The 27,176-nt window shown below is 38.9% G+C and overlaps 1 protein-coding gene across 2 annotated transcripts in view; it reads left to right on the top strand.

Moving 5' to 3' along the window:
- Window positions 1-27,176, top strand: part of znf704 (zinc finger protein 704) — a 149,989-nt gene that overhangs the window by 3,577 nt on the left and 119,236 nt on the right. For both annotated transcript variants that reach the window (XM_041248058.1, XM_041248059.1), the window contains exon 2: window positions 21,706-21,941. In XM_041248058.1, coding sequence (XP_041103992.1) covers window positions 21,706-21,941 — 236 coding nt within the window. The remainder of the gene's footprint in view (window positions 1-21,705; window positions 21,942-27,176) is intronic.

Below are 27,176 nucleotides of genomic sequence, written 5' to 3'. Positions count from 1 at the left end.
AAATGGCTTTGACCAGAAGACCAGACGAAGGAGGCACAACAACCAGGTATCTGCAGTTTCTAAAAAGAGACGCGGCGAGCGCTGTTTTATTAAATAACAACACAAAACTAAATAAAATATTTAAACAAAAATAAACACTGCTCACAGAGCAATAAATAAAAGATTTAAACAAAAATAATAACAAATACAAAACACTAAGGTCGGGCTGAGCGATCACCTTCACTGATCCTTAGTTCTTTAAATATCTTCGCTCTCGCTCTTTCCTCCTCTGTACACCCACCTGGAGTGCAGAGAGCTGCAGGTATTTATGCAGGTGACCATCTCCCGATTAACAACAACTTAATCTCCTAATTAATTTGGGAGATGGCCACCTTATGCACAGGTTTTATAATGTGGATGGGGCTTCCCATCCACGCTGCAAAACAATAACAAAACTAAAACACAGCTACGCCATCATACAATAAATAATAAACAAACAAAACACACAGTGGTTTCTCCATCATCTATAAACAAAATAAAACACGATACAATAAACAAATCCAAAATAACACAGGGGCGGAGTGGGAGACCCCTTTCTAAAAATAAACAAACAATACGGTTAAACAGCAGGGCTTTCCTACCGCACTGCTACAGTAAGGTTTTGAGTGTCGCCGGAATTAATTTTTTTCACGATGCCATTTTTTATGTATGAATAATTAAGTCTAAATACGCTCCTAAAATGTTAATTGTAGCCTACTATGATTTCTCAATAAATGAACAGTCTCTTTACAATTAGCAACATCGACATTCAGCACAGCTGCATAAAATGGCCAGAAATTACAGTTAACAGAACTGTTTGTCCCGGCTCAGCTAACTTATGATTGGACTGCTGCAGAGAAAATACAGGTCTTTGGTTGATCGTATCACTGGTCTGGCTTTAGGAAAACGTTAGCAAGCCTTTCACAGCAAGAGTGCCCTGTCTGTGTTTGGCTGGCCGAACTACATCTGCCCACTCCTACACCCATAATGTGCAGCACCCTATGGAATAGCCGAATAAAGCAATGGGCCAGAAGAAGGGTGTATGACGTATTTATACAATTAATTTACAGATGTGTGGCAACACACAGCAAAGATAACAGGCAGGACCCCCCTCCCCTCTTCATCCTTCTCTCAATCTACATTTCCATAATTTGATGGTACCCGTTGGATGCCGATATGCCTGTGGAGCAGTGAAGACCACATATTACTGTATTATAATGTAAAAACACTACCGCTGACCATCATATCAATACAGTGATAAAACACATAACTGATCCGCCCAACCGGTGTGTGCGGATGATGGGGTGGGGTTCTGTACTATTGTACATTTGTACTATTTTACCCAACTCTAGAGTGAGAGTGGACCGGTACTCCGACACTATTTGAGCCAGGGGTGCACAGTTATTGGAACTAGCGCATCGCAATTATCACTCAGATATTGGTATATTCAGATGAATTAGATTTCGCCCAATTCAAATTTGATTGCTCTATGTGCATATTGAATGTCTAATTACCGATGCCTTACCATATGCTAATAGGACCGTATTAAAGGAACAGAAAGAAGGCAGTGTGCTGGACAGAGGTGAGTGCATTTCCAAACTTGTCTGTTGGGCATGGGAATACACTATAAACATCACTATGATATGAACATGTTATATATGTTATGGAAACAAAAAAGAGGCTTATTGCTTGTATGTTTTGCTGCAAATTGACTATGGTGATGCAGTATACAGGTTTGCATCACCATCTACTTTAGGTAAACTGAACTCACGATATCATGCAGCATTGAGGTACAATAAAAATACAAGATTTAATACTCATCATTATATATTATACGATTTGGTAGGCTGGACTTCTTTGGCTTTATGCAGGTTGAAGCACTGGTATGTTCTTGTATATAAGGCTGTTCAATGTAAATTAAATGAATACCTTATAGCTTCCCATAGTGACCATAGCCTCAGATCAAATGTGCATACTCAGGCTGGTAAAGGATTCTTTGCTTATTATGCCCCATGGTCCTGGAATGAGTTCCAGTCCAAACTAAAGCTGCAGACCAAGATATCTTAAGAGTAAACTGCATGATTTCATGACTGAGAGTTGTAATTGTTTTAAATAGTTGACTACTTTAATGTATTTTGTTTTAAATGTGATATATAGTTTTAAATGTGATTTGCCTGTGTCTTGATTGTATTTTATTGTGTATTTGTTCTTGTTGTCCGATTGACTTGGTGCTGCCTGCTTGGCAAGGTCTCACATGTAAAAGAGGTTTTAATCTCAATGTGACTGGTTTTAATCTCAGTAAATTCTCTCTCTCTCTCTCTGTATATATATAGAGAGAGAAAGAGAGAGAGCAAGAGAGAGAGAGAGATACAGTGCCAGTCAAAAGTTTGAGTACACCTGCTTGAAACCAGGTTTTTCATGATTATCTATGCTTTTAACTGTATAAACTTGTCTATAAACACTTAATATTTCATTATATGATACGTGTACTTATATAAGCTGATAATCATAAGTGAATTGCATTCAGAAATGTAATTTTTAAATGAAAATGTAAATCTTGTCAATTTCAATGAAATGGTCACCCAAAGCAAGGGGATTTCAGTCTGAAGTCAGTTAAAAGTCTGAAATGTGTTAGAACACTGGCCTAAGTATAAAAATGTCTTTGTTAGATGTTCTCTGAGTTAACTAGCATGTTACCTAATTAACCTTTTGTCACCAATTATTGTTAACAGGTGAGGGTCCATGATTACTATAAATATAGGTAGCATAGGCACAAGTTTGACATTCCTGAATGTAAGGGAGCAGAAAATGGCAAAATACTCTCAGTTAAGCAAAGAAAAATTACTTTAAGAAATGAAGGTCAATCTTTAAGACAAATCGCAAGAACTTTGCAGGTGTCTGTATCTGCTGTGGCCAAGACCATCAAACGATTTGAAGAAACTGGCACGCATGAGGACCAAACAAGGTCTGTCAGGCCAAGGGTGACCTCAGAATCAGAGAACAAGTTAATTCGAGTCACAAGTCTGTGAAACCGGCGATTAACTGTCCCTGAAATACAAGCTCAGCTAAATTGTACTAGAAGGACAGATGTTTCAACATCAACTGTTCAGTTGAGGTTGCGTGAAGTTGGCCTAACTGGAAGAATTGCTGCAAAGAAACCATTGTTAAGAATGCAGAATAAGAGGAAGAGACTTGCCTGGGCCAAAAAACACAGAAACTGGACATTTGAGGAGTGGAAGTCGGTCTTATGGACCTATGAGTCAAAATTTGAAATATTTGGGTCCAACTGCCGAGTATTTGTAAGACACAGAGAGGGTGAGCGCATGAGTTCTGCATGTGTGGTTCCCATTGTCAAGCATGGAGGAGGCAGTGTCATGGTCTGGGTTTGCTTTGCTGGTGACAGAGTTGGTGATCTTTACCAAGTCCATGGCAAGCTCAACCAGCATGGCTATCATAGCATACTTCAGAGGCGTGCCATTCCAGCAGGATTATGGCTAGTTGGGCAGTCCTTCATTCTTCAGCAGGATAATGACCCGAAACACACCTCAAAGTTGTGCAAGAACTATCTGGCGAAGAAGGAAAGTGAAGGACAACTCAATCTAATGACCTGGCCTACCCAGTCTCCAGACCTCAATCCCATAGAACATCTCTGGGAATTGCTGCAGAAAGCTGGGAAGACATGTTGGGTGATTTCCTGCTGAAACTTGTTAACCGAATGCCTCGTGTTTGTGAGGCTGTTATTAAGGCAAAGGGTGGCTATTTTGAGGAATCCAAGATTTAGAGACAATTTTCAATTTTCTTGAACATTGCTTTGATACACCTTATATTTTGATTTGTATATTGCAACGTGTTTTCATTTTCAATATTTACAGAAACGTATACGATGTAAAACATTGTCAATTATGAAAAAAACTAGTTTCCAGCAAGTGTACTCAAACTTTTGACTGGTAATGTAGTTAATTTTGGTAATCTTTATTTTTTTTGTTTACTTTGTATTTCAGTGCTCCGTATTCTGATATACAGTATGTTTATACAGATGCGGTTTCTATTAGTAAATTGTTATGTTGGTTAATTCAGTTAGCTTTAGCTGAAAAACATTTGGGGGAAATACAAATGTAATTCCATAACTGTAAAAAGCGGCGCAAATGGTTTGAATTTAATATCCTGTACAGTGTTGTCAGCATAAGAGTATTATGAAAGTAGGCTAATTGATGCTTTGAACGTAATGTAGTTTAGAGTGTTTTGAATGTAGAAGCAGAGTGTAATGAACGTGATCAGAGTGTTTTGAAAGTGACTAGTAGAGTCTTTTGAACGTGCATTGAAAACATTCCCCGTAGTGTTTTTTTTTTTTTTTTTGTGCGAGTGTTTTGCGCGTACTAACTACACTGGCACAAATTAAGAACCGGTTCTGACAGTTCAAGTTATCTTGATTTAATCAGATTAATTTTACAGGAGATTAGCAATCTATACATAAAAAACAAAATCTGTTAGTACAAAATTAGGATGCACAACAATGTGGTCATACTTGCCCCACTTCTGTTCACCATTAAAAGTCCACGGCTTCTGCTTTATTTTTGTCTTTCTATTTTAGTGAATTTGACTCCTTGATTTATTCAGATGCATTTTTTGAGGAATCCAAGATTTAGAGATAATTTTCAATTTTCTTGAACATTGCTTTGATTCTCCTTATGTTTTGTTTTGTATATTATAACATGTGTTTTCATTTTCAAGTATTTACAGAAACGTACGTACGTACAATTATGAAAATCCTAGTTTCCAGCAAGTGTACGCAAACTTTTGACTGGTATTGTGTTATATAAGTTTTACAAACAAATAAGAAACACTGGCATTTAAAAAGTTATTTGTCACATAATGTATACAACAGTGTAGTCATATGAATTTTCTACCTCATTTGCAAGCTTTTCATTTTAGTGTGGCTGACCTTTATCTCAATATAATTATTTTAGAAACTAGCTTTACTAAAAGATTAAAAAAGAAAATAAGAACTAAACTCTTTTTACATTTTAAAATCACTCCTACCAAAAAAAGATGTTTTCAAAGTAGTTGGCATATTTTGAAAAGGGTAAGGCTGCTGCTTTGTTTAGGTTTGAACAAAGGTTGTACACAAATTATATTTTGTTTTCAGTGTTAGTATGACTTTAATGTGGTAACATCTTCGTGACTGTTTAAGTTAGAGTTCTGTCTCTCTTTGAGATCTTTAGGTCTTTACTATAAAAAATATGTTTTAATTAGTGCATGCTTTAAAAAGGCTGAGTAGAAAAGAACTGTCTTGAGATTGATATTAAAAATCTATCAATAATAATAATAATAATAATAATAATAATAATAATAATAATAATAATAATGCTTTATCAGAGTGTTTGGCGGGATGCAGTAGGTGACTTTGAGATTGCGCTTTATTTTAAAAACATTTTTTAAAGCTTGACAACCCTTGGTAACAGCTTGGTAATTTATGAATTTATGGTAATGTCCTGTTTGTGGGTACTTGCCACTTAAGTTAATTTAGTCCTCCAAAGAGTGCAGAAGTAACCCTCATGCTTTATATTCACAGAACACATTCCTGTGAGCTGTGGTTAATTGAGGTGATGGTTATTCTGTGTCTGCACATTCAACAGCAGTGATCTGTTTCCATGTTGGTGTAAAGTGTGTTATTTGCAGCATACAGAAGTGATATGTTTGGTGCACAAATTTTGGTTCAATATGTTGGATGCATCAATGCTTAAATAATGTGTGGAAAGCACTGTATATTTGCATCTAATAGCTAGCTATAAGCAGGTTAAAAGGAAGTCATTTATTTATTTTCATCTCAGCCAAAGTGGGTGACAGACAGACTGGACCAAAGATGAAATGAGCTTGATTGATATATATTAGTTTAAGTAAAACAACTGGAATTTAGGAAACTGTAAACGGGGTGTCTGTTTTGGCATAGCTGGGCATTACTGTGGTATATTTTGATTGGGTTACCGATTTACTGTTGTACGGGTTACTAGCCAGTTTTCCGTCTTTTTGCAACTGTGTACCAGTTCTTGAATGATCTTAGACCACTTTCATGATTGTATAATCTTAAAAAAAAAAAAAAAAAAAAAAAAAAAAAACCTCAGGTAGATTTCCAGAGCTCCTTGCCCTTGGAGCATTCTTAACTAAAATATGATGTGTCATAGTGAATTAGAAACTTTTTTTTGTTGAAACCTCAGAACTAGTATCTATATTTGATCTTTGTAAGAAAATATTGTTGCTTACTTGAAATTCTGTGCTGAGTTGATTTTTCATTCATCTAAAAAGAAGACAAATACAGCAAAACATGAAGGTTTCATGGCAGCCCTTTATTAGTTTTCTGACAAAAATGAAGCACATCAAGGGGCTATGAACAGAGAAATTTGTCCCTTATCTGAGCAAACAAACTACCAAATTGGAATGTCAGTTGGCCAATCTAGCAAGTCTTGGAAATTTAAAAAAAAAACAACTTCCCAGTTGAGTTTTCAGCAGTAATGTTCTAACTCCAAAGTTCTGAATAGAAGGAAGAGGGTAACTTGCCACACAACTGTTTGTTTTTTTTCCTACTGCTTTTGAAAGGCCATAATATTTATTTTATTTTTTCAGTCTGCATTTTGAACAGATTCTTCAGTGTTTGAGGCTCAAGATATATATGATCAAGACTAAAAACACTGAAATCAAAAGTTTATAAACTGAAAATATGGAATATGGGTGTTTTAACTTGTCCTGAATTACACCCAGAATAGCCATGTGACAGAACTATGAGTTCTGGTGATAAATCTTCCTCCCGACCTGTGAGGGCGCTAAAGAACGAGAGGAGAAATATCTGGAAGGGCTGGCCTGACAGTTCGTTTCCGGGACCGTGAAGTGGGTCAGTCTGGAAAGAAGCGAGACTCTTTTGTAAGACCGTATTGATTTGAAAGGTAAACGAGGGGCAGCTGCAAGTAATAAGGCAGCTGCAACCGTTTACCTAGCTATCATGTGGGATTACATATAGGGGCCAGGGTAACGCTGATCTTTTCCTTCGTTTGGGTAAAACACTGGAGAGAGAAAAGGATCGAAAGAGGAGCTCTCATTAAAAGAAAAGAAAGAGTGTTATGTGTTGTGTGTTGTTTGTGTAAATAACTGTCTGTGTTTTCACCACTAGACAGCTAAACGCACAACCGGATCACCACTGCATCAACCGTCACGAATTACCCATGTCTTCACCACCGCACATGCACGTCTGCACTCACCCAGGACTGGTGACCGTGTGTTTGTTTTTGTTCGGGACTGTGCCCTGTTATTGCTATCCCCGCTCTTTACACATTGTTGTATATAGCCGGGGATTTATTATTTGACGGTCACCAGACCTGGAGTACAAATAAAAGCACTTTTTCACTGGATATCGTTGTCTGCCTGTCACTCCTGCATCGCATCACCGCTACACCTATTTCCCTCCACCAGCCACTTTGCCACAAGCTAAAAGACTGTATAGCTGCATTTCTAATACAAAGTTTATTTTACGTCTTTTTAATTTTTATTTAAAAAAATAATAATACTTCAAAGATATGGATGCTTGTATCACTATAAGGCCAAAATATAAACTTTTATCATTATTCATCAGCAGAAAAGAAAACCACCTTTTAATGCTGAAAAGGACTTACCTGTCTGATTATCTCAAATTCACAGCTCATCTACCAAAGATGATATGCTTGACAAAGTCCCGCACAAAAGATTTTTTCTCAAACTGAACGCGGTTGGAATTCAAGGAAACACGTGTACATGGATTAGGGAGTGGTTAACATGTAGAAAACAGAAAGTGCTGATTAGAGGAAAAACCTCAGAATGGAGTGTGGTAACCAGCGGTGTACCGCAGGGATCAGTATTAGGTCCTCTGCTATTCCTAATCTACATTAATGATTTAGATTCTGGTATAGTAAGCAAACTTGTTAAATTTGCAGATGACACAAAAGTAGGAGGAGTGGCAAACACTGTTGCAGCAGCAAAGGTCATTCAAAATGATCTAGACAAGATTCAGAACTGGGCAGACACATGGCAAATTACATTTAATAGAGAAAAGTGTAAGGTACTGCACGCAGGAAATAAAAATGTACATTATAAATATCATATGGGAGATACAGAAATTGGAGAAGGAATCCAGGAAAAAGACCTAGGAGTTTTTGTTGACTCAGAAATGTCTTCATCTAGACAATGTGGGGAAGCTATAAAAAAGGCTAACAGGATGCTCGGATACATTGTGAAAAGTGTTGAATTTAAATCAAGGGAAGTAATGTTAAAACTACAATGCATTTGGAAGACCTCATCTTGAATATTGTGTGCAGTTCTGGTCACCTCGCTATAAAAAAGATATTGCTGCTCTAGAAAGAGTGCAAAGAAGAGCGACCAGAATTATTCCGGGCCTAAAAGGCATGTCATATGCAGACAGGCTAAAAGAATTGAATCTGTTCAGTCTTGAACAAAGAAGACTACGTGGCGACCTAATTCAAGCATTCAAAATTCTAAAAGGTATTGACAGTGTCGACCCAAGGGACTTTTTCGACCTGAAAAAAGAAACAAGGACCAGGGGTCACAAATGGAGATTAGACAAAGGGGCATTCAGAACAGAAAATAGGAGGCACTTTTTTACACAGAGAATTGTGAGGGTCTGGAATCAACTCCCCAGTAATGTTGTTGAAGCTGACACCCTGGGATCCTTCAAGAAGCTGCTTGATGAGATTCTGGGATCAATAAGCTACTAACAACCAAATGAGCAAGATGGGCCGAATGGCCTCCTCTCGTTTGTAAACGTTCTTATGTTCTTATGTTCTTATGTATTAGTACTGGAAATGTACTGTATCTGACAGCCTTAATCACCAAACCATGACTTTTTAGGGGTATGCTGTTGAATATACTGATCTTTTATTCCATGTTACATTTACTGTTTTGGCACTAATAATGGCACCACTGAGCAGTGCATGACAGGATACTATCCTCGTCCCTCTTTGCTAGGGTGTGTGTTCAATTAAAAGAATATCCACTGAATGTATTTTCATTGCAGTCCATGGAGAAAGGCTATTTATGAGCTGTATACTGTACTGTATATTCAAGATGCCTAGTGTTTGTGAGGCTGTTATTAAGGCAAAGGGTGGCTATTTTGGGGAATCCAAGATTTAGAGACAATTTTCAATTTTCTTGAACATTGCTTTGATTCTGAGATATATATATATATATATATATATATATATATATATATATATATATATATATATATATATATCCTGGTATTGACTGTTGATCTACTAAAAAACTTAAAAATAAAAAAAATAGGAAGGTACTGCATAGTCGGCAACCAGGTTGGGGTCATAGAAGTACTAATATATTTGTGCACAGTTTTTGGGCACACAAGCCATCGTCTTATATATTATAGATTATAAAATGACGACCCGTGTGTCTAGAAAAAAACTGTTTTTCTGAATAAGGTGTCTAGAAGGGCTATTATTCCGATAGAATCCTAATACTAAGCAGGCATTTGGTATCACGTTTTCGGAATACTGGTATCCAGAATACGGATGGATTCATTCAGAATACTCTGTTTACATGGCATGGAATAGCTATGCAAGTTTCCCACTATTTACCACTAATACAACTGGAATCCTGATAGAAAAGGACAACCTGAACAGGTGCCCGGATAGTAATATGGGTGCAGTCAATTGCACCTACCACGCGCGACAGATGAGCGACCTCATAAAAACCACTGACTGGGTGATCCCCACTATATCATCTGTTACTTCTGGAAGGTCCCGGTAGCCAGGATACACATACAGACAGACACTACCATTTTCTCAGAAGAGGCATGACTGCGCAGGTTTATTCTGGCCAGGTCATCATGCAGCATGTGACATAGATGAGTCAGCATGTCTCAGTTGAGAAGATACCTGGACATGATTTGCTCATTGCTGGGCTCCTCATATGTTTGCCGAGGCCGGTACACCCTTTCAGCATATCTTCATCTATGTCGGGGTTGCTGTTGCTGGGACACGGACACGCTGCATGCTACCCATGTTTCCCATTGTTGTCTGTTTGTAGTCAGTGCTGGAATGGTAGTGTGCGTCCTTTTACAATACTTATTCTGCGCATCACAGACTGGTTTTGTGCTTGCCAGGATCACTCATATTGTCAGCCACTCCCCCCATATTGCACGATGCATACATTTTATTTCTGCACAGCGCAGAATGGATTGTGACGCGCAAAATGACTTTTCGAATATGGCAACTTGGCACAATTTCAGCACAACGGCCATTTGCGATGCACATACCCCTCTGCGCGGTGTGCAAACCTTTTGAATGTCGGGCCCTATGTGTATATCCACCTAGTGCTTGTGAAAACTTAGAACATGAAGGAAGCTATAGATAAAAAAAAAAAAAAAAAAAAAGATTCCCAAAACAATATATTTATATTCTGAATTATTTTAATTTACTAAATAAAGGGAAGCTATTTTAAATTTACAAAATAAAAATGACATATTCGACACTGGTTGTTGTTCTCATTTATATATCTGTATTCACCTACACTGCAGTCTATGTAGTATTCTGCAAGTATGCTTGTGTAACTCTTTTATGCTCCTCTTGTGGGGAAGACGTGGTGTTTTGGGGTTCAACTTGCGATACAGGACTCTTAGACAGAGATATCATTCCAAACACGTCTTGTTTTATTTTTATTTAACCAAGTTACAGTTTAACAAGTAGCGTACAAACAAAGCACAACAGATCAGCAGCCAGTTGTGTTGTGTCACCGCAATAATAACGTTCTGTATGTGGGCGTATTTTCATTGGTTGGCTTCCCTACTTGGAGCGTGCTGCGAGTTTGCCCGCTGAGCCAATGGGAGGTTAGAAGAGTCGTGTCTGTGAACGTTCTGTCTCTGTTTCTGCCTGTTTGTGTGTGTGTTCTTGGAGAGTGTTTAGATAGCTTTTAGTCACAGTTATTTTTAATAGCCTTTAATAGACATTTTTAATCCACAACATTAGCGGGCCGGTCATGAAAGTGGCCCGCGGGTCATAGTTTGGTGACCCCTGATTTAGAACACTGTCAGCACTAGTTATGAAAACCTTTTTTTTTTTTTTCCTTTTATAGTAATTTGTGATTCGCGGCGTTTGGACTCCAGGAAATATTCCATGAGAATTACCATTACAGTTACAATCACAGCAACATTGGTAGTTGAAAATACAGTTACAGTTAAAGTGTTCTGTTCAGTTACAATTAATTATGAATATGCAGCAGTATTTGCAATTAGAATTACAATTATACAGTACACCCTGTAACACCCTTCATTATAATGAACCATCAGCTGTAACGAACCTGACTGCTGGACCCCAAATAAATTTTTTTAAAAAAGATAATATTGTAGCATATGTGAGGTGTGTGAAGTGCAGGAATGATTGGAGTAGGAGGGGCTGTTCCTCATTGGCCAATAGGCATGGACCACAGGAGCTGCTGGCGATTGGCCATGGAGTAGGACTAACTGGGCCTAAAGACCAGTGATAGGGAAGGTTTTGTTGTTGTTGTGAAGCTGAGAGAAGCAAATATGCAGAGACTAAAATAGAGGGTGTACTGTACTAAAAAGTAACAAATAACCATTCATATTCTTACTCTTATTTATTTCAAAACTCAAACACAAAGTATAACTTGTATTTGTAAAAAAAATGTGACTGACAACTTTAGTGGCCTTGCTGATGATGGTTGACATCGGTCCTGCATGTTTCAGTCCATCCCCTACAACCAACTGGAGAGTGTGAGCAAAGCAGGTAAAGTAATGAGGCAGGGTGACAGAAAGACAATGATAAGTTATGGGAACAGAGTACCCTGGACTTCTTGCTCTGACACACTTGTTCCGAGGGTTAAAAGGAAGTCGGTCATTTTAGAAAAGGGGCGGGGCTTCGGTACACTAACTCATTGACCCAGAAGGGAAATGATGTGGCAGCCGCACAGTATGCAGTGCAGCATGTGAACTATTGACTGAAGTCTTAAAGAAGATCATGGGGCCATCCCATGCAGGGTGAGATCACCCATAGCCCAAAACAATGGAAGACAGTTGTGGGGGGGAATGTATAGGTCTTTGTGGAAAAGTCCTATACGAACTGGCAATTTGCAGCAAGAACTTTGAATTGGTTTTTGAACTGGTTTCTGAGTCTAACATGGCTCCATAAGAGAAGATCGTGCTAAGCTTTCTACCTCTTGACTGCAAGTAGATTCTGTACCCTGTAATAAACGAACGTCAACGAAAGCTCCGTGTTCAGGACTCCTGCTAATAGGAAATTGAGACGCGTCGAAAAAGAACCATTCCCGGCTCGGACACAAGCTTCTGTTCCCAGTCGTAATCACAGCATAATGAGACACAGCATAACACACAGGATGTGTGTGAAACCCTACTTGGATTTTGAAGATAAAGGAGCCTGTAGCAGGGTGGTAGGAAAGCCCTGCTGTTTTAATGTATTGTTTGTTTATTTTTAGAATAATGTGTTATTTTTTGTACTGTGGATGGAAAGCCCCATCCACTAATCAATAAACACGTGCAGATTGTGGCCGAGGCGTGATAGAATAATTACGAGCTAGTTAAACCACGCTATAAAAAGCCTGCAGCGCTCCATGTTTGGGGTTAGTGTTAAGAGGAGGAACGAGAGCGATCAAGGAGCGAGAGAGAAATTTAAATTCCAAACAGGATCAGTGAAATCGATCTGACTAGACTGACTTGTGTGTTTGTGTGTTCGTGATTTGTTTTTGTTTACCTGTTTTATTTTTGTGCTCTGTGAGCAAGTCTTTTTTGTTAAAACCTTTTATTTATTTTTGTTATTTTAAAATAAAATGGCGCAACCGCCATTGCACCGTACCTGCAGTGCTCTGTTACTCTTCCTGCATCTGGCCTGACATCACCACATGCCATCCTGTCATAGTGCCCAACTTGGGTTTGAAGATTTGTGGAAACGAAGAGAAGACATAACTACAACAGAAGACTTGCTCTGCAGACTTTTGGGGTCTTATTCAAGGAACCATTGAGCATAATTCCCTTACCTTTCCCTTGTGGAACTAGTGTAAGTAATGGTAATTACAGCACATAGGAATCGATAAAATTGTTATCTTACATTGCACTTTTAATGTGCTTATGAAAAACCTCAGAGTTTGAACCTTTTTCTATTTGAATAATAGATGCTTTTTTTAACTAGCCTGTGAGCACTAGACACAGGGCCGCTGTCTGTGTAGTGAGCTGAGGGAACTCGGCCGGGTGACGTCATCACTGGCTAGCAGAGCCGCGCAGCCTGTACTGAGATTGAGACAGAGGAGTGACTGTACTGTGTTAGAATGAAATGCTGAACCTATACTCACTGTTAAGAAAACAATAGGTTTCTACTTGTACTGTAGTTTAATTGTCTACATTGAAGGAATAAGTGTTTACTTGTGCTGCATTGGTGTGCATGTGAATTGTTACCTCATGATGATTTTCCACGTTTTTCCTTTCTGTACCATTAGTATTATTATCTACTAAACTTCTATGACATTTTAACCTACCTTGTTGTGGCTGAGGGTGTTGTTCATTGTAATTTCTCGATCTTATACATGTCATTAAATAAAATTATTATGATGAGGTCTTTAATTAACGTGAATGAATATTCAGATTATTTAACAGATAGCTGATAGATTGTTTGTTTAGTCGGTGATCTAATATGGTAATGGCCATATAGTATTGATTCAAGTTGATTAACGCACATTAATTTGAATTATATTAATTATTCAAATTAATTGTTTAAGGTAATTATTAAACAAACTAACGTGATTAGCCCCACAACCCATATACAAAGTAATGCAGGTATTGTATTTATTTCTCTTTCGCTAATACTTGCAAATATATTGCAAGTACGTGTATGAGGAAAACCTATCATATAAAGTAGCCAGCGACTAAATGTAAACTTTGTAAACTATGTAGCCTAAAGTTAACCTATTAAATAATAATATGAAATATTGTTAATATTACAGTGACGTTTTTCTGATTTTTACCACATATACTGTTAATTTTAATAAATATCCTGACAACATTGAGTAACAAATTTACTAAACACATTGGAATCATCACAATAACAGTCTGTTCTGAATAAAAGTTCACAGACAGAAAGTCGACATCTTAACCTTGCCTTTAAGCTTTAAGATTTGCAAATGCGTAGAAGGGCTCAAAAAGGCAAACGCTAACTTTTTTCCCGTGACAACGGTAATAAATAGGGTTTGAAGCGAAGTAATCTGTTTCTTTGTTTTGGTTTATTTAAATTGACCCGGAAGGACCTTAGTTTGTGTGAAATAATTGTGTTTTTTTTGTACTGTCTGCTTGTTACTTGTTATCACTAGACAACACATTCCAGAGCTGTTGCCAGAGGCCAGCACGAACCTGGAACAGCACTGCACTCGTATCACAATAAAATCTATCTGTACCACAATCACTAATTCACATACTAAAGGGACTTGTATATGTGTTTTGCGTTTAATGTGGGGATAAAATAACAGGACTGTGATTTCGGGACCAACCTGGGGATTATAATGTAAGTAATACATGTCGCTGTATTACTTACCAGCATTATTATTTACTGTTTGTTTTGCCGTCAGGCCCTGGACATAAACAAATAAAAACAAACCTTTGTACCTGGATTACAATTGTCTGTTCTTTGATCACTTGCACCTGCACACTAGTAACCACTTTGCCACAGGCAGGTACTCAAGATTGTGGCTTGTATTTACAATAGTGATGTGCTCACTGTCACGCTCAGTGTCACTCTCCGACCCATTATATTGCTCTAAGTCAGGAAGAGTAACAAAAGCCTTCAGCATATTGGCTGCATTATCAGTTACAATGGTCACAACTTTGCACTCCAGACCAAAGCTAGAGATTACCTGCTGGTAGTTTGAGAGGATGCTGTCTGCATTGTGTGACACCTTGAATCTCCTACAAGCCAGCATGATGCTCTTCTTTTTAAAATTGTCAATGAAGTGACTGAGCAGTGATGTATGAGTGCATGCCCCTACTAGACCAAATTTCCACAGTCAGGCAGAGGCCCAGAATTTGTGCTAGATCTGAAGCGATAGTGGTCTGGAGGCTGGGGTCTTGCCCGGCACAAATTATGGCTGAGGTGTTTGCAGGTTGGGAGGGTGTAGGAGGGCTGCGCTAACTTCAGCAGAGCTTTGAAGGCAGGATCTTCCACAATGACAGAGGTTGAAGGGACTGGGTAAGAAAACTGACCACACTGTCTGTGACGGCCTATTGATATGGGTCAGTTGGTTTCCAGACATTTTGCTGAGTAGTGACATCAGGCTGGTCATTTGCTGTTTCGGTTTGAACAGGTTGCGTCAACTCTTGTGGATATCTGGATTGTGTTTCTGAAAAATATGGTTGTAATAAAGAAATGTATCACAAGTCAGTCAATCAATTTTTATTGTCTATAGTGACTTATCATGGTGAGCATCATCTCAAAGCTCTTTACATAGTAAATGATAAAGGACACAGCATATCAGTTTCATTCATTATGACAACATTCCTAGGAATCACAGGGAGCTAACAATTAACATCAATTTACATAGGGCCTCTCTTAACAGTTATTTACAAACCACATGCAACAAGGGTCATGGTTACTATGGAGTACATATAGGAACCAATATGTGCTTCATCTCTTGTCATTTCTTTGACAGTGACCTTTGGCCTTTCCTTAAGGTAAAATGCAAAAGTGGCTTATAACTGCTTAGAGAGTGCATGTAGGGTCATGGTTGAAGTTAAACTTTGCACACATAGCCTTGGCAATGTCTATTATGTTTGTTCAATGCATGTCGCTACTTAAAAAAATAAAAAACACATGGCTGCCGTGAGCCAATCAAATTTGCACATATTGCAGTATTCATTTAAGGTACAATGTTGTAGCGTGAATCTTCATAGAGGTGGTGGTAGAGGCCTTTTAGAAGTTGTGTCAGAACAAAAATGAAGGTCATAGGTCACATGATTTGGCAGCCATATTGGATTTTTCGTGAATTTTGGCTAATTTAAATAAGTCTTCTTTCTTGAAACTGCTTATGGTAGAGATTTGAAACTTGGGGCACAGACTACCATCATGCCCTAGATATAGATTTGTTCAAGAGAAGATGATTGGACACATGGTTCGGTGGCCATATTGGATTTGTCAGAAATATTCTAACGACTTTTTTTCTGAAAATGATATGCCAATTGAATCGAAAATGTGCGTACATAGCCTTAGCAAGGTTGTCTATCAAGTATATTCAAAGCAAGTTGCTATATAAAAAAAAAAATAAAAAAAATGATGCTGTGAGCCAATGAAATTTCAGCTATGGTCAATTTGCATATATTGCAGTGTTTCTCTGTGGTACAATGTGGTAGTGTGATTAAACTTCATACAGTAGTAGAGGCTGTCACAAAGACAGCTGTAGTGGGTGACGTCAGACCAGAAATGAATACACAGCACCACGAGTAAAATAATGAATGAATGTGTTGCTGTGCAGTTTAATATTACCAGAAAATAACAATTGTACAAAAACACTGACACCAAAACAGGACACGGCAGCCATAATAAATAGACAAACAAAACGAGTAGATACTAACAAAACAGAGTGGATGAACACTACACAAAACAAGTACGGTGCTGGTCCTTCCAGCACTCATAGCAATTGATATCATTTAATTTTTCCTCTCTCCCGTTCATCACTCCCGAACACACAACCACGAGTGAGTGAAAACGTGCTGCTTTTATGCATCTGTACCGAGATTCGATTACTAATCAATCAGTGAAGTGCAATTCCCCATGCTCGCATATTATTACATTTTACCTGCACGTGAAGTGCTGTGCAATCCTCGAGCCTAAATATAAATTTACATTTTAAACCACTTGTGTTACACAGACCCACCTCCCACCTTAAAAACCCAGCAGTCCAGGTCAAAGTCTTGGGCCAGGAAAGGAGGCTTCACTGGGCCCATGGCTGAAAATGCTGTCAGCTCCCCTGCCGGTAGTGGCACAGCTGACAGCATGGTGATCCGTTCCCGCAGCGGGAAAGCTGCCGAGGAAGGTGGTCTCCTGACCTCTCCCCCTTTCTTCATAGCCGACAGCTCCCTCTGGTGGGGCTCCGGCTACACTGACCCCTGCAGCCGAGCAGAGCTGATGGCGACCCCAGTAGAAGGCAGCAGCAGACCCTCAAGAGGGGAACCCCTGGCCATAGAGGTGGCAGAGGGAGCTCCGCTTTTCCCTTGTATGCTGCAACAAGCAGTGCGGAGCGGCAGGCAACCCCAGGCGATGCGGAGCGGCAAACAACCCTGGATGATGCGGAGCGGCAGGCAACCCCGAGTGATGCGGAGTGGCAGGCAACCTTGGGCAATGCCAGGTAGGCATCCTTGGGCGAAGCAAGGCAGGCATCCTTAGGGGATGATGTGCGGGGAGTCAGGTCAAGCTGGGGTGCGGGTTTTGGCCCTCTTCTTGATGACTGTGGCCGGCTGGTTCTTCCCAGTGCTTCCCTCAGCAGCCTAGCAAGGGCTGCTGAGGACCGCCAGCATCTAGTCCTGGTCCTTCTGGTGAAAGGAGAGGCAGCTCCTGCTCCTTTCCCCCTGATGGAGGCAGAGGCAGCTCCAGCTCCTCTCCTCGTGATGGTGGGGGAAGTGATACCAGCAGGCATTCATCCTCTGCTGGTGGAAAGGGACCCAGCAGGCATTCACCCTCTGCTGGTGGATGGGGACCCGTCAGACGTTCACCCTCTGCTGGTGGATGGGGACCCAGCAGGCATTCACCAGCAGGTCCTGCTGCTCTGCTCCTGGTGGTGGAGGTGGCGGAGGCAGAGGCAGATCCTGGGGGTGGAGGAGGCATGTAGCCTCATGGCGACAAGTGTATACATTTCAGACCAGAAATGTATACACAGCACTGCGAGTAAAATAATGAATGAATGCGTTGCTGCACGGTTTATTATTACCAGAAAATAAAACAGTTGTTCAAAAACACAGACACCAAAACAGGACACGGCACTTGCGGCCAGAATGAATAGACATACAAAATGAGTAGACACTAATAAAACAGGATGGACGAACGTTACACAAAACAAGTACAGTGCTGGTCCTTCCAGCACTCGTAGCAATTGATATTGTTTACATTTCTTCTCTCTCCCATTTTCCACTTCTGAACACACAACCCCAAGTGAGTGAGAACATGCTGCTTTTATGCAGCTGTACCGAGACTCGATTTTAATCAATCATTCAATTGCAGTCTCGGTACAAATGCATGTGAATTAATAAAGTGCAATTCCCCGTGCTCGCATATTATTACATTTTACCTGCACGTGAAGTGCTGTGCAATCCTCGTGCCTAAATACAATTTTAAACCACTTGTGTTACACAGACCCATTTATATCCTGTGTACCAATAACTATACACCAACATTAACACAATACATGTAACATACAACACAAATAAATAGCCCAGGGGCGGGACACTAATGGGAAATTAATGTAAACAGAAAGAATGAAGTTGATTGGTCACATGGTTTGGCACCTATATTGGATTTTTCAAACCAAATTTTCATGTGTCTGTAATATCAACAGCATTGCACAAAAACTCACAAAACTTGGTAGGGAGGTAGAGGCCTTTGTGAAGTTGTGTCAGAGTGAAAATAAAATGAAGGTCATAGATCACATGGTTTGGCAGTCACATTGGATTTTGTGAGAATTTTGGATAATTTAAAAAAATCTCTGAAAACACATATTGAAGAGATGTGACACTCTCTGCAATAGACTACCCTCATGGCCTAGATTTATCATTCTTCCAGAGAAGTTGATTGGTCACATGGTCTGGTGGCCATATTGGATTTGTCAAAAATATTATCTGAAACCGTTATGCAGATTGAAGTGAAACGTTGCATACATAGCCTTGCCAAGGTTGTCTATCAAGTTTGTTCAAGGCAAGTGGCTACATGAAAAAACATGGCCACTGCGAGTCAATCAAATTTCAGCTATGCTCAATTTTCACATATTTAAGAACATAAGAAAGTTTACAAACGAGAGAAGACCATTCGGCCCATCTTGCTCGTTTTTTGTTAGTAGCTTATTGCCCAGAATCTCATCAAGCAGCTTCTTGAATGATCCCAGGGTGTCAGCTTCAACAACATTACTGGGGAGTTGATTCCAGACCCTCACAATTCTCTGTGTAAAAAAGTGCCTCCTATTTTATTTTCTGAATGCCCTTTTGTCTAATCTCCATTTGTGACCCCTGGTCCTTGTTTCTTTTTTCAGGCTGAAAAAGTCCCTTGGGTCAACACTGTCAATACCTTTTAGAATTTTGAATGCTTGAATTAGGTCGCCACGTAGTATTCTTTGTTCAAGACTGAACAGATTCAATTCTTTTAGCCTGTCTGCATATGACATGTCTTTTAAGCCAACAACAAAAACTCCTAGGTCTTTTTCATAGATTCCTTCTCCAATTTCAATATCTCCCATATGATATTTATAATGTACATTTTTATTTCCTGCGTGCAGTACCTTACACTTTTCTCTATAAAATTTGCATATATTGCAGTATTTATCTAAGGAATAATGTTGTAGACTCATGAATCTTCACAGAGCAGTGGAGGCCTCTGGGCATTAATGTATGCTGTATTAAAAAATTACCTTGATTTTGATCTTTGACCTGTCATTAAGGTCAAATGTAAAACTAGCTTGTAACTAGGGCTTCTTTTTTCAGGTTTTATTAATTTTATTTTTTAGTGCTTATTTTTAGCTATTTTCGAGTTTTATGTAAATTGTTTTTTCAGGGCTTTCATTTGTACTGTATGAAAGTATTGTTTTTGGTTACTATCCAAAATGCTCAACAGTACTTGCACACTTAAGTTGTACCTGCTTTCCTTCGCTGTCTTCCACAATGAAATCCATATGGTCATGGGCACATTCTTCTGGGGTTTTGTGTGTAGGCATTGTTTTACATTTCGCCATAATTCTGTTTTAAATCCTCCGTATTTTAACTGTAATACAGCTTTAAATCCTGCTAACAAGCCTCCGTCCTGATCTGTAATCTGATTTGTAGTCACTCAGTAGTTGGGGCGGGTTTAAATATTCAGAACGAATCAATGAGAGATGCAAGTCTTCAAGGCGGGACTTTGCCCAACAATACTGGGAAATGTATTTATTATTATTTTTGTAGTAAGTTTTATTTTTTAATGGGAAAAGTGTAAAGTCACTGTGAATTAATTAACCACTTCCACAGTTTTTCCAGTGTTTATTGGCTATCCACCGATTTCATTTTCGGGGTGTTTTATCAGGTTTTATCGGTTAAAACCGAAAATCAGAAGCCCTAGTTATATCTCCGTAGAGAGTGCAGATAGGGTCATGGTTTTTGTGATGGTGACATGATCAAGCAGAGACTTTCACAGACCATGATCTCATCACAGACCATGCCCCACTCAAGTGGTTAAACACAATAAAGGACAACAATGCCCAGATAACTAGATGATTTCTGGCATTGCAGCCCTTCGTGTATCATATGATTCACTGTTCAGGGAAAGACCACCAAAATGCAGATTATTTTTTTTCCGGGAGGTGGGCAGAATGAGAAAAGGAGATTCAGCCAAGTGTTCCTTCGACTCCACTCTGAGTGGTGGGATATGTGACAGAAAGAAAGAATCTTGGTTATAAATCTCCCTCCCGACCTGTGAGAGCGCAGCATAAAGGGAACAGAGTACCTGGATGGTTGGACAATTCATTCTAAGAGTTAGGTGGAAGTCGGCCATCTAGAAAGGGGGCGGAGCTACTGTACACCTGTCATAGAAGAGAAGCAATGTGGTAACCATGGATTGGGGGAGAAACGGTTGCACTCGCTTACCAAAGGGGCATGACTGACGGTACAAAAAGGGACATGGCTAGGTGATCTGTTCCTTTTGTTATGGTTAAGAGCGAACTGCGAAAGGAAAAACTGTAAACTAACCATGAGTTTTTGTTTGTTTGTCATGTCTAATAATACCTGTTTGTTCTTGTTAGACAGCTAACACAATCCGGAGCTGTCGCTTAAGGCCAGTACCAAACCCAGAAAACGCTTCACAATTGTACACAAACAAATTGTCTTTCACCTCTTGCACTTTAGCACTCACTCTGGACTTATGATCATGTGTGTGTGTGTCTTGTGTGTGTTTAAAACTGCGTTTATTGTTACGGGACTGAACCCCATGGATTTAACTGAGCTCCAGTTCTCATTATTATTTACTGTTGTCAAGTGACTTTGGATTACAATTAAAACCATCATTTCACCAGTAACTTTGTTGTTAGTCATTCTCTTTAACACTACACCTATATACCTACGCACTGCAACCACTTTTCCACAGCAAGATGTTGTGATTTTGACCAAAGAAAAAAATAAAAGATACAAATTGCAGCTTTTACCAGCTATAGCAGAGCTTTTACTGAAAATACTTATACATGAAAAAAGGAAAGATAAGCTTTTTTTATCATGAAATTATTATTATTATTTTGTACTATTTAACCCATTTTAATTGTTTATCAAAAGAATGAAACTGTTATGATAAGATCAGTTACATAAAGCCAACATTTTAAAAATAGGATTTTCAATGTGTCTATCTCCAGTACCCATGGTAAATGCAAGCTTCATGTTGCATCTTTATGTTTGATTTTTAGACTGCCTGCTTTGATTGTGAAATGGTTACCACTTCCCAGCAACAGGAGCAAAGGAAGAGTGAAATCAACCAAAATAACAAACAGAAGCTTCTTGGGAAAGAGGAGGACATGAAAAGGCTTGACAGTAAAAAGGCAAACAGAATCCAGGACCATGAAAAGGATAACACACGTTCCGTCTCGCTTTTGGAGCAAAAGCACAAAGTTGTTTCCTCAAGTATTGATGTCCCTCATGCAAGGTAGGAGAGGCTCATTAAAAAAAGCTTAGAGGGGAGTGTGAATAATAAATGTTAATATTGTAGCCTAGAGGCAACGTCTGGTGGTAACAGACTAACAAAATCATGTTTGCTTTTGTTTGAAGTCCCTAGCATTAGAAAGTGAGGAAACAAAACGCCTAGATAGTGGTGTTCTCTATACCTTGCTGCTTAAAGGTGTGCTAACCTGTGCTTTAAGATTCATTTCTTATCTCTTACTAGCCATATTAACATTACTGATACTTATTTAATTGTGCTGAGAACATTTTCTGATTTTCAACATTTTTTTTTTTTAAATGTCAATTCACAATTTCATACTGAAGTACTATAACGGGTGGCCAAACTGCCTGACCCTACGATCCTCATAGCAAAATTTCCATGTAGCCGAGAGCTGCAAGACACCTACTGTAAAACATGAAATGTTTGTGAGCAATACATTTTAAATTCTAACATTGTTTTAAACATTTTTTAATTCTTTCCATTATAATGTGCAGTAGTTGTTATCTCTTGACACTAGATGGTAGCAAAATACACAAGAACAAAGGATAGACCATTGTAGAGCCTACATAGTTTCTGTGTAATTTTTATTTTACTGTAGATCTGCAGTTTATTAAATGTAACAATAGCATGACCAGACAGCAAGAGTGAAAAATCGGGACACTCAGTTGGCGAGGGGAGGAAAAAAACCTTGTGAACTACTGCACAATGCAAGCGACGCAGACTACGTATCTTTCTTCTTTAGATAGGCTTTTTTTATTCCTTCCCATCCTGTGTGCATTGCACTTAGGCAAAAACTAAAACTTAGAGATATGTAATTAAAAAAATAAAATAAAATACTCCAAAGCGGTTAACTTTCTTGTTTACTGTTCAGATGACAACAATGTTTTAATCAGCCTGTCAGTGCGTCTGTACTGGCTTTTCTGTGACCTGTACTGTACAGTAGGGGGTGGGACAACGTCAGTGCTGCTTTGTTTTGATTTAGGTTGCTAAAATCTAGTATTCAACATTAGATGTAAAATACCAAAAATGGACGACAAAGCAAAACAAGTATATTTCGGCTGAGGATCATGTCAAGACATTTCTCAAAGAAACTGTACATGCAGATGGAGGTAATTGTTTTGCACATCTTGTAATGTTACTTAAAGAAAATACGATCGATCGCTATAACTTCAGAGTCACACATTAAACAAAAGGCTACTACAGAGGCTGCTGAACAGAACGTAAAACAAACAACAGCTTTCAGAAAACAAACTGGAAAGTCAGCGCAGACCAAAAAAGTATTCCTGTGTTGGTTGTACTCAAGTTAAATCAGCACTACAGGTACAATCAAGCACAGCTACCTCGGTTCAAACAACCTGCTGTTTACTTTTTAAATGCAGTTACAAGTTTAGACCCAAATAGGCACAATTTTCTTTGTTTTGACTCTGTACTGATAAAATAAATTCCTGGATAGGACAAATAACATGACAACCAACATGCTGTATATATTATTATTATGGACTTTATTAAAGAATGCCAGATACCTTTGGGTAACCGAGATTTGGGACTGTTTCTATTTGATGTCCATATCTGTCCGTATTTGTTTTACAATTCCAACCAATTCAGTGGATGTACACGTACAGTCTCAATGTATGGGCAAATCCACACCTGACAGTGAATGTCAGCAGCAACTGTTGGGAGATGTTACGTGCTTGCCTTTTAACAAATGATAGTACTCTGTTTTAGTAAGGAAGCAAGTACCACTATTTTTAGGCTTTTATAGTGCTGTGAAATATTAGGTGTATTTAATGTTTAAACAGGTCCGTGAAATGTTTGTGAAATGTTTCTGTTTTTTTTGCTTTTTAGTGACATTCTTGTCAACAACACCAGCCATCGTGACACTTCACCAGTAAAAAAACCAGACGCACAGATGCACGGACCAAGAAACACATGTCGCATACCGCATCATATGACTGCAGGTTAACGTGTTTGGATAGGTGCATAGATGCAATGCAAACAACTCGCTCAAACAACACGCATACCAGTAGAGTATGCTGTAGCACCACGAGACAGTACAGCAGCCACATGTATGAAATTTCCTAACAAGAAAATAAAAATGTCACATTTTATGCCTGGGTTTTCGACATTTACTCTAAAAATCGTGACAAATGACACCCCGATAATACCTCGATCGGGACACGGGACAAAGCCCCTAATATCGGGACGATCCCAATTTTATTGAGACGTCTGGTCACCCTATGTAACACACTGGTATGTTTTTCCATTATTTCTGTTTATACTGTATGTATTACGTACTTTAAATAAAATATATTCAGTTATTATGATATATGATAACTGCCCTGATTTCACAAAAAACAAGAAGCTTTTTTATTAGTGTGACTGCTCCGTGTATTAAGTAGTTTTGAGAGCTTTGTGGATGACAAATGCACTGTATTCATTTATATAAGAGATTACAGTACCTGCTCATGACACTCCAATTTTATAAATTTTATACGCTAGTTGCTGCTGGACGCCTTGTGTGTCTCATGCTTGATGTGAGACTCTTGAAGTTGGGCTGTTATGTTGTCACAGTGGTTGGAGGAGACCTGTGAAGTGTTGGTCAGTAAAGACCGAACAGTGTTTCGCGTCACAAACTTCAGCATGAAGTAGAGCGACTTGCAGCAGCATGTTGTGCCGAATGTTTATGTGAGTCACACGCTAGTCTTCTTCAGTTGCGGATAGCTAGCTCATGGCAGAACTCGTCCTCGTGGTGTTGCAGTAGTTCCATTTCCACAGCAGATGTAATTGTTACCAGAGGTTTTGGGATCAGACAGCCATCACTGATTGCATCAACCATGAACGGATTCACCAGGAAGGAAAAGCAGGGTTTCAGCATCTGCAAGTCTTCAAAACAGTGAGTCTTCATCCAGCAGTCCTTACAGTTTGCTGCTATATTCAAGTTTTTGCTCTTCTACTTTGATTTCAGGGAATGCTTTTTCCATATTATTGAGGTGAGGAAAGTGGTTATAGTCTCTCAACTTTAGGTCTCTCAGCAGAAGTCAAAAATTAGCTTACCTGGCCGTGGAGTGGCAGATTTAGAGATTGCAAATGCTGTATAACATCAGTGAGATATGCCAGGTCCACCAAACACTGTGGATCCTCACCTGGTTAAGAAGTTGCTTGTTGATAGCCACCAAAGCCACCAAGTCCTCCATCTGTATAAGTATGTTTGGCATGAGCGATTATTCCATGCCATAACAAAACTTGCTTGAGTGGTTCGCTTCACTGAATGCTGAAAGGAGCATCTTCTGACTGCTGAGGCGTGCTTTTAAATAGGCCAGCTTGTTTCTCCTCAAGTCTGATCCAGGAAGATATTCAGATGAAAATTTGTTGCGATTTGTTTTATAGTGACGTTTGAGGTTGTTCATGAGACACACAGGTTTACCTCTGTTTTCAGTAAACTCTTCCTCCCATTCTGGTTGAATGCCTCAGTTTTTATCCCCATACTTTTGTTTATTACTCGTGCATAGTTTACTCAATGTCATTGTCTCCACGAAACGAATGAGAACATCATTCAAAATTATGAAATTGACTTTCAACTGTACATCCGACTTTTAACTGCTCATCCAGCTTTCACTCGACGTGATCGAAATACGCATGCACCAGCACGCAGTGTCGAAGGTTATCCGAGTCAGCTTTTCTCAACGACCGGTCCGCAGACTGTAGAAATGAAAAAAACAAAACATGGTTATGTTCTCCCACTGAATTGCCTCAACCTTTTCAGGACCAATCATTTTTCAGTGGGATGCTCCCCCAAGACCAGGTGTTATTTGGCAGTATTTGACTCTTGCTAAAAAAGAAACCATGCAAACTTTTCACTTTTTTTTGTTTGTTTTTTTTAAATTAAGCATTTTTTATTATGTATTCTGCTTAAAGATACATTTATAAAAACGTGTTATTATGTGACTCGAGGGACCTTACAATACTTCCTGAAAGTTTTACAAAAAAAAAAAAAAAAAAAAAAACAACAAAAAAAAAAAAAAATATATATATATATATATATATATATATATATATATATATATATATATATATATAGATGTTTGGGCAAATTACAAGACATTGTTTCACCTGAGTGATTGGAATGACATAATACATGTTTATTCTGAGGGTTTTTATAAACAATAATGGACACTACTCTCGGTTATTTTATAAATAAAATATAATTGATTCATTCCATTATTATCAGTAATAAGGACAAACAAAACTTGTATCTGATACATTTAGTTCATTAAATAGTATCTGCTTATATCCACATATTTCTTGATATTTATACATTTTGTAAAAACATATATTAAAACCCATGACAGAATAATTGTCAAATACAGCATTTTACCATGTCTTTCTTACATTTCTTACAAGCCTCTGAAGCAGGCTGTGATGTTTTTTTCTCTCCGCGCTGCCAAACCTTTCTCCGCCCTTTAGACCCTAAATGCCCCTCTCAGGGACATCACATGAAAAAAAGAAACTATCAGGAAGTGAACGTCAGTCCCTCCCTGTGGCAAAGTGGTGTGCAGGTGAAGGCAATACAGCAGTGCAGAAGAAATAAACATTGTTTACTGATTTAACAATATCCAGCGCCTGATGGCAAACGCCTGTAAATAGTAGTGTTGTACAGTGATACAGCGCATGCATCACATATATGTAGGTACTGTTCTTTTACACCGATACGTAACACAAAACACATACACAGGTCCTACAGTGAGTGAATTAGTGCTTGTGGTGCAAAGACAGTTCCCCATGAAACAAAATGCTGTTGTCTGGTTTTGATGCTGTCCTTCGGCTACAGCTTTGGATCGTGTTAGTAGTCTAAATAAAAAACAAACAGTTTTACTAGACAAACAAAACAAACACAACACTCACGGTCTCCTAAGTTTGTTCTAACCGTTTACAAAGGAACAGATCACTTTCACTACGACCCTTATTACCTTCCTCATGACCTCTTGGTTAACGAGCGCAACTACTCCTCCAATCCGCGGATGTCACGCCGTTTCCCGTCTGGGTCATTGAGTTTGGGTACCGTAGTTCCGCCCCTTTTCTAGGTTGCTGACTTCCACCTAACCCTGGGAATAAACTGTCATGCCATTTAGTCCAGGGTACTCTGTTCCCTTTACACAGCGCCCTCGCAAGTCAGGAGGGAGATCTAACACTAAAAATCATTCGATCTCTGTCACACTCCCC

The sequence above is a fragment of the Polyodon spathula genome, chromosome 4 (assembly GCF_017654505.1).
Source record: "Polyodon spathula isolate WHYD16114869_AA chromosome 4, ASM1765450v1, whole genome shotgun sequence".
Taxonomy (NCBI): Eukaryota; Metazoa; Chordata; class Actinopteri; order Acipenseriformes; family Polyodontidae; genus Polyodon; species Polyodon spathula.
The sequence above is the reverse complement of the archived record's forward strand: the minus strand, read 5'-3'. Positions and strand labels throughout refer to the sequence as shown.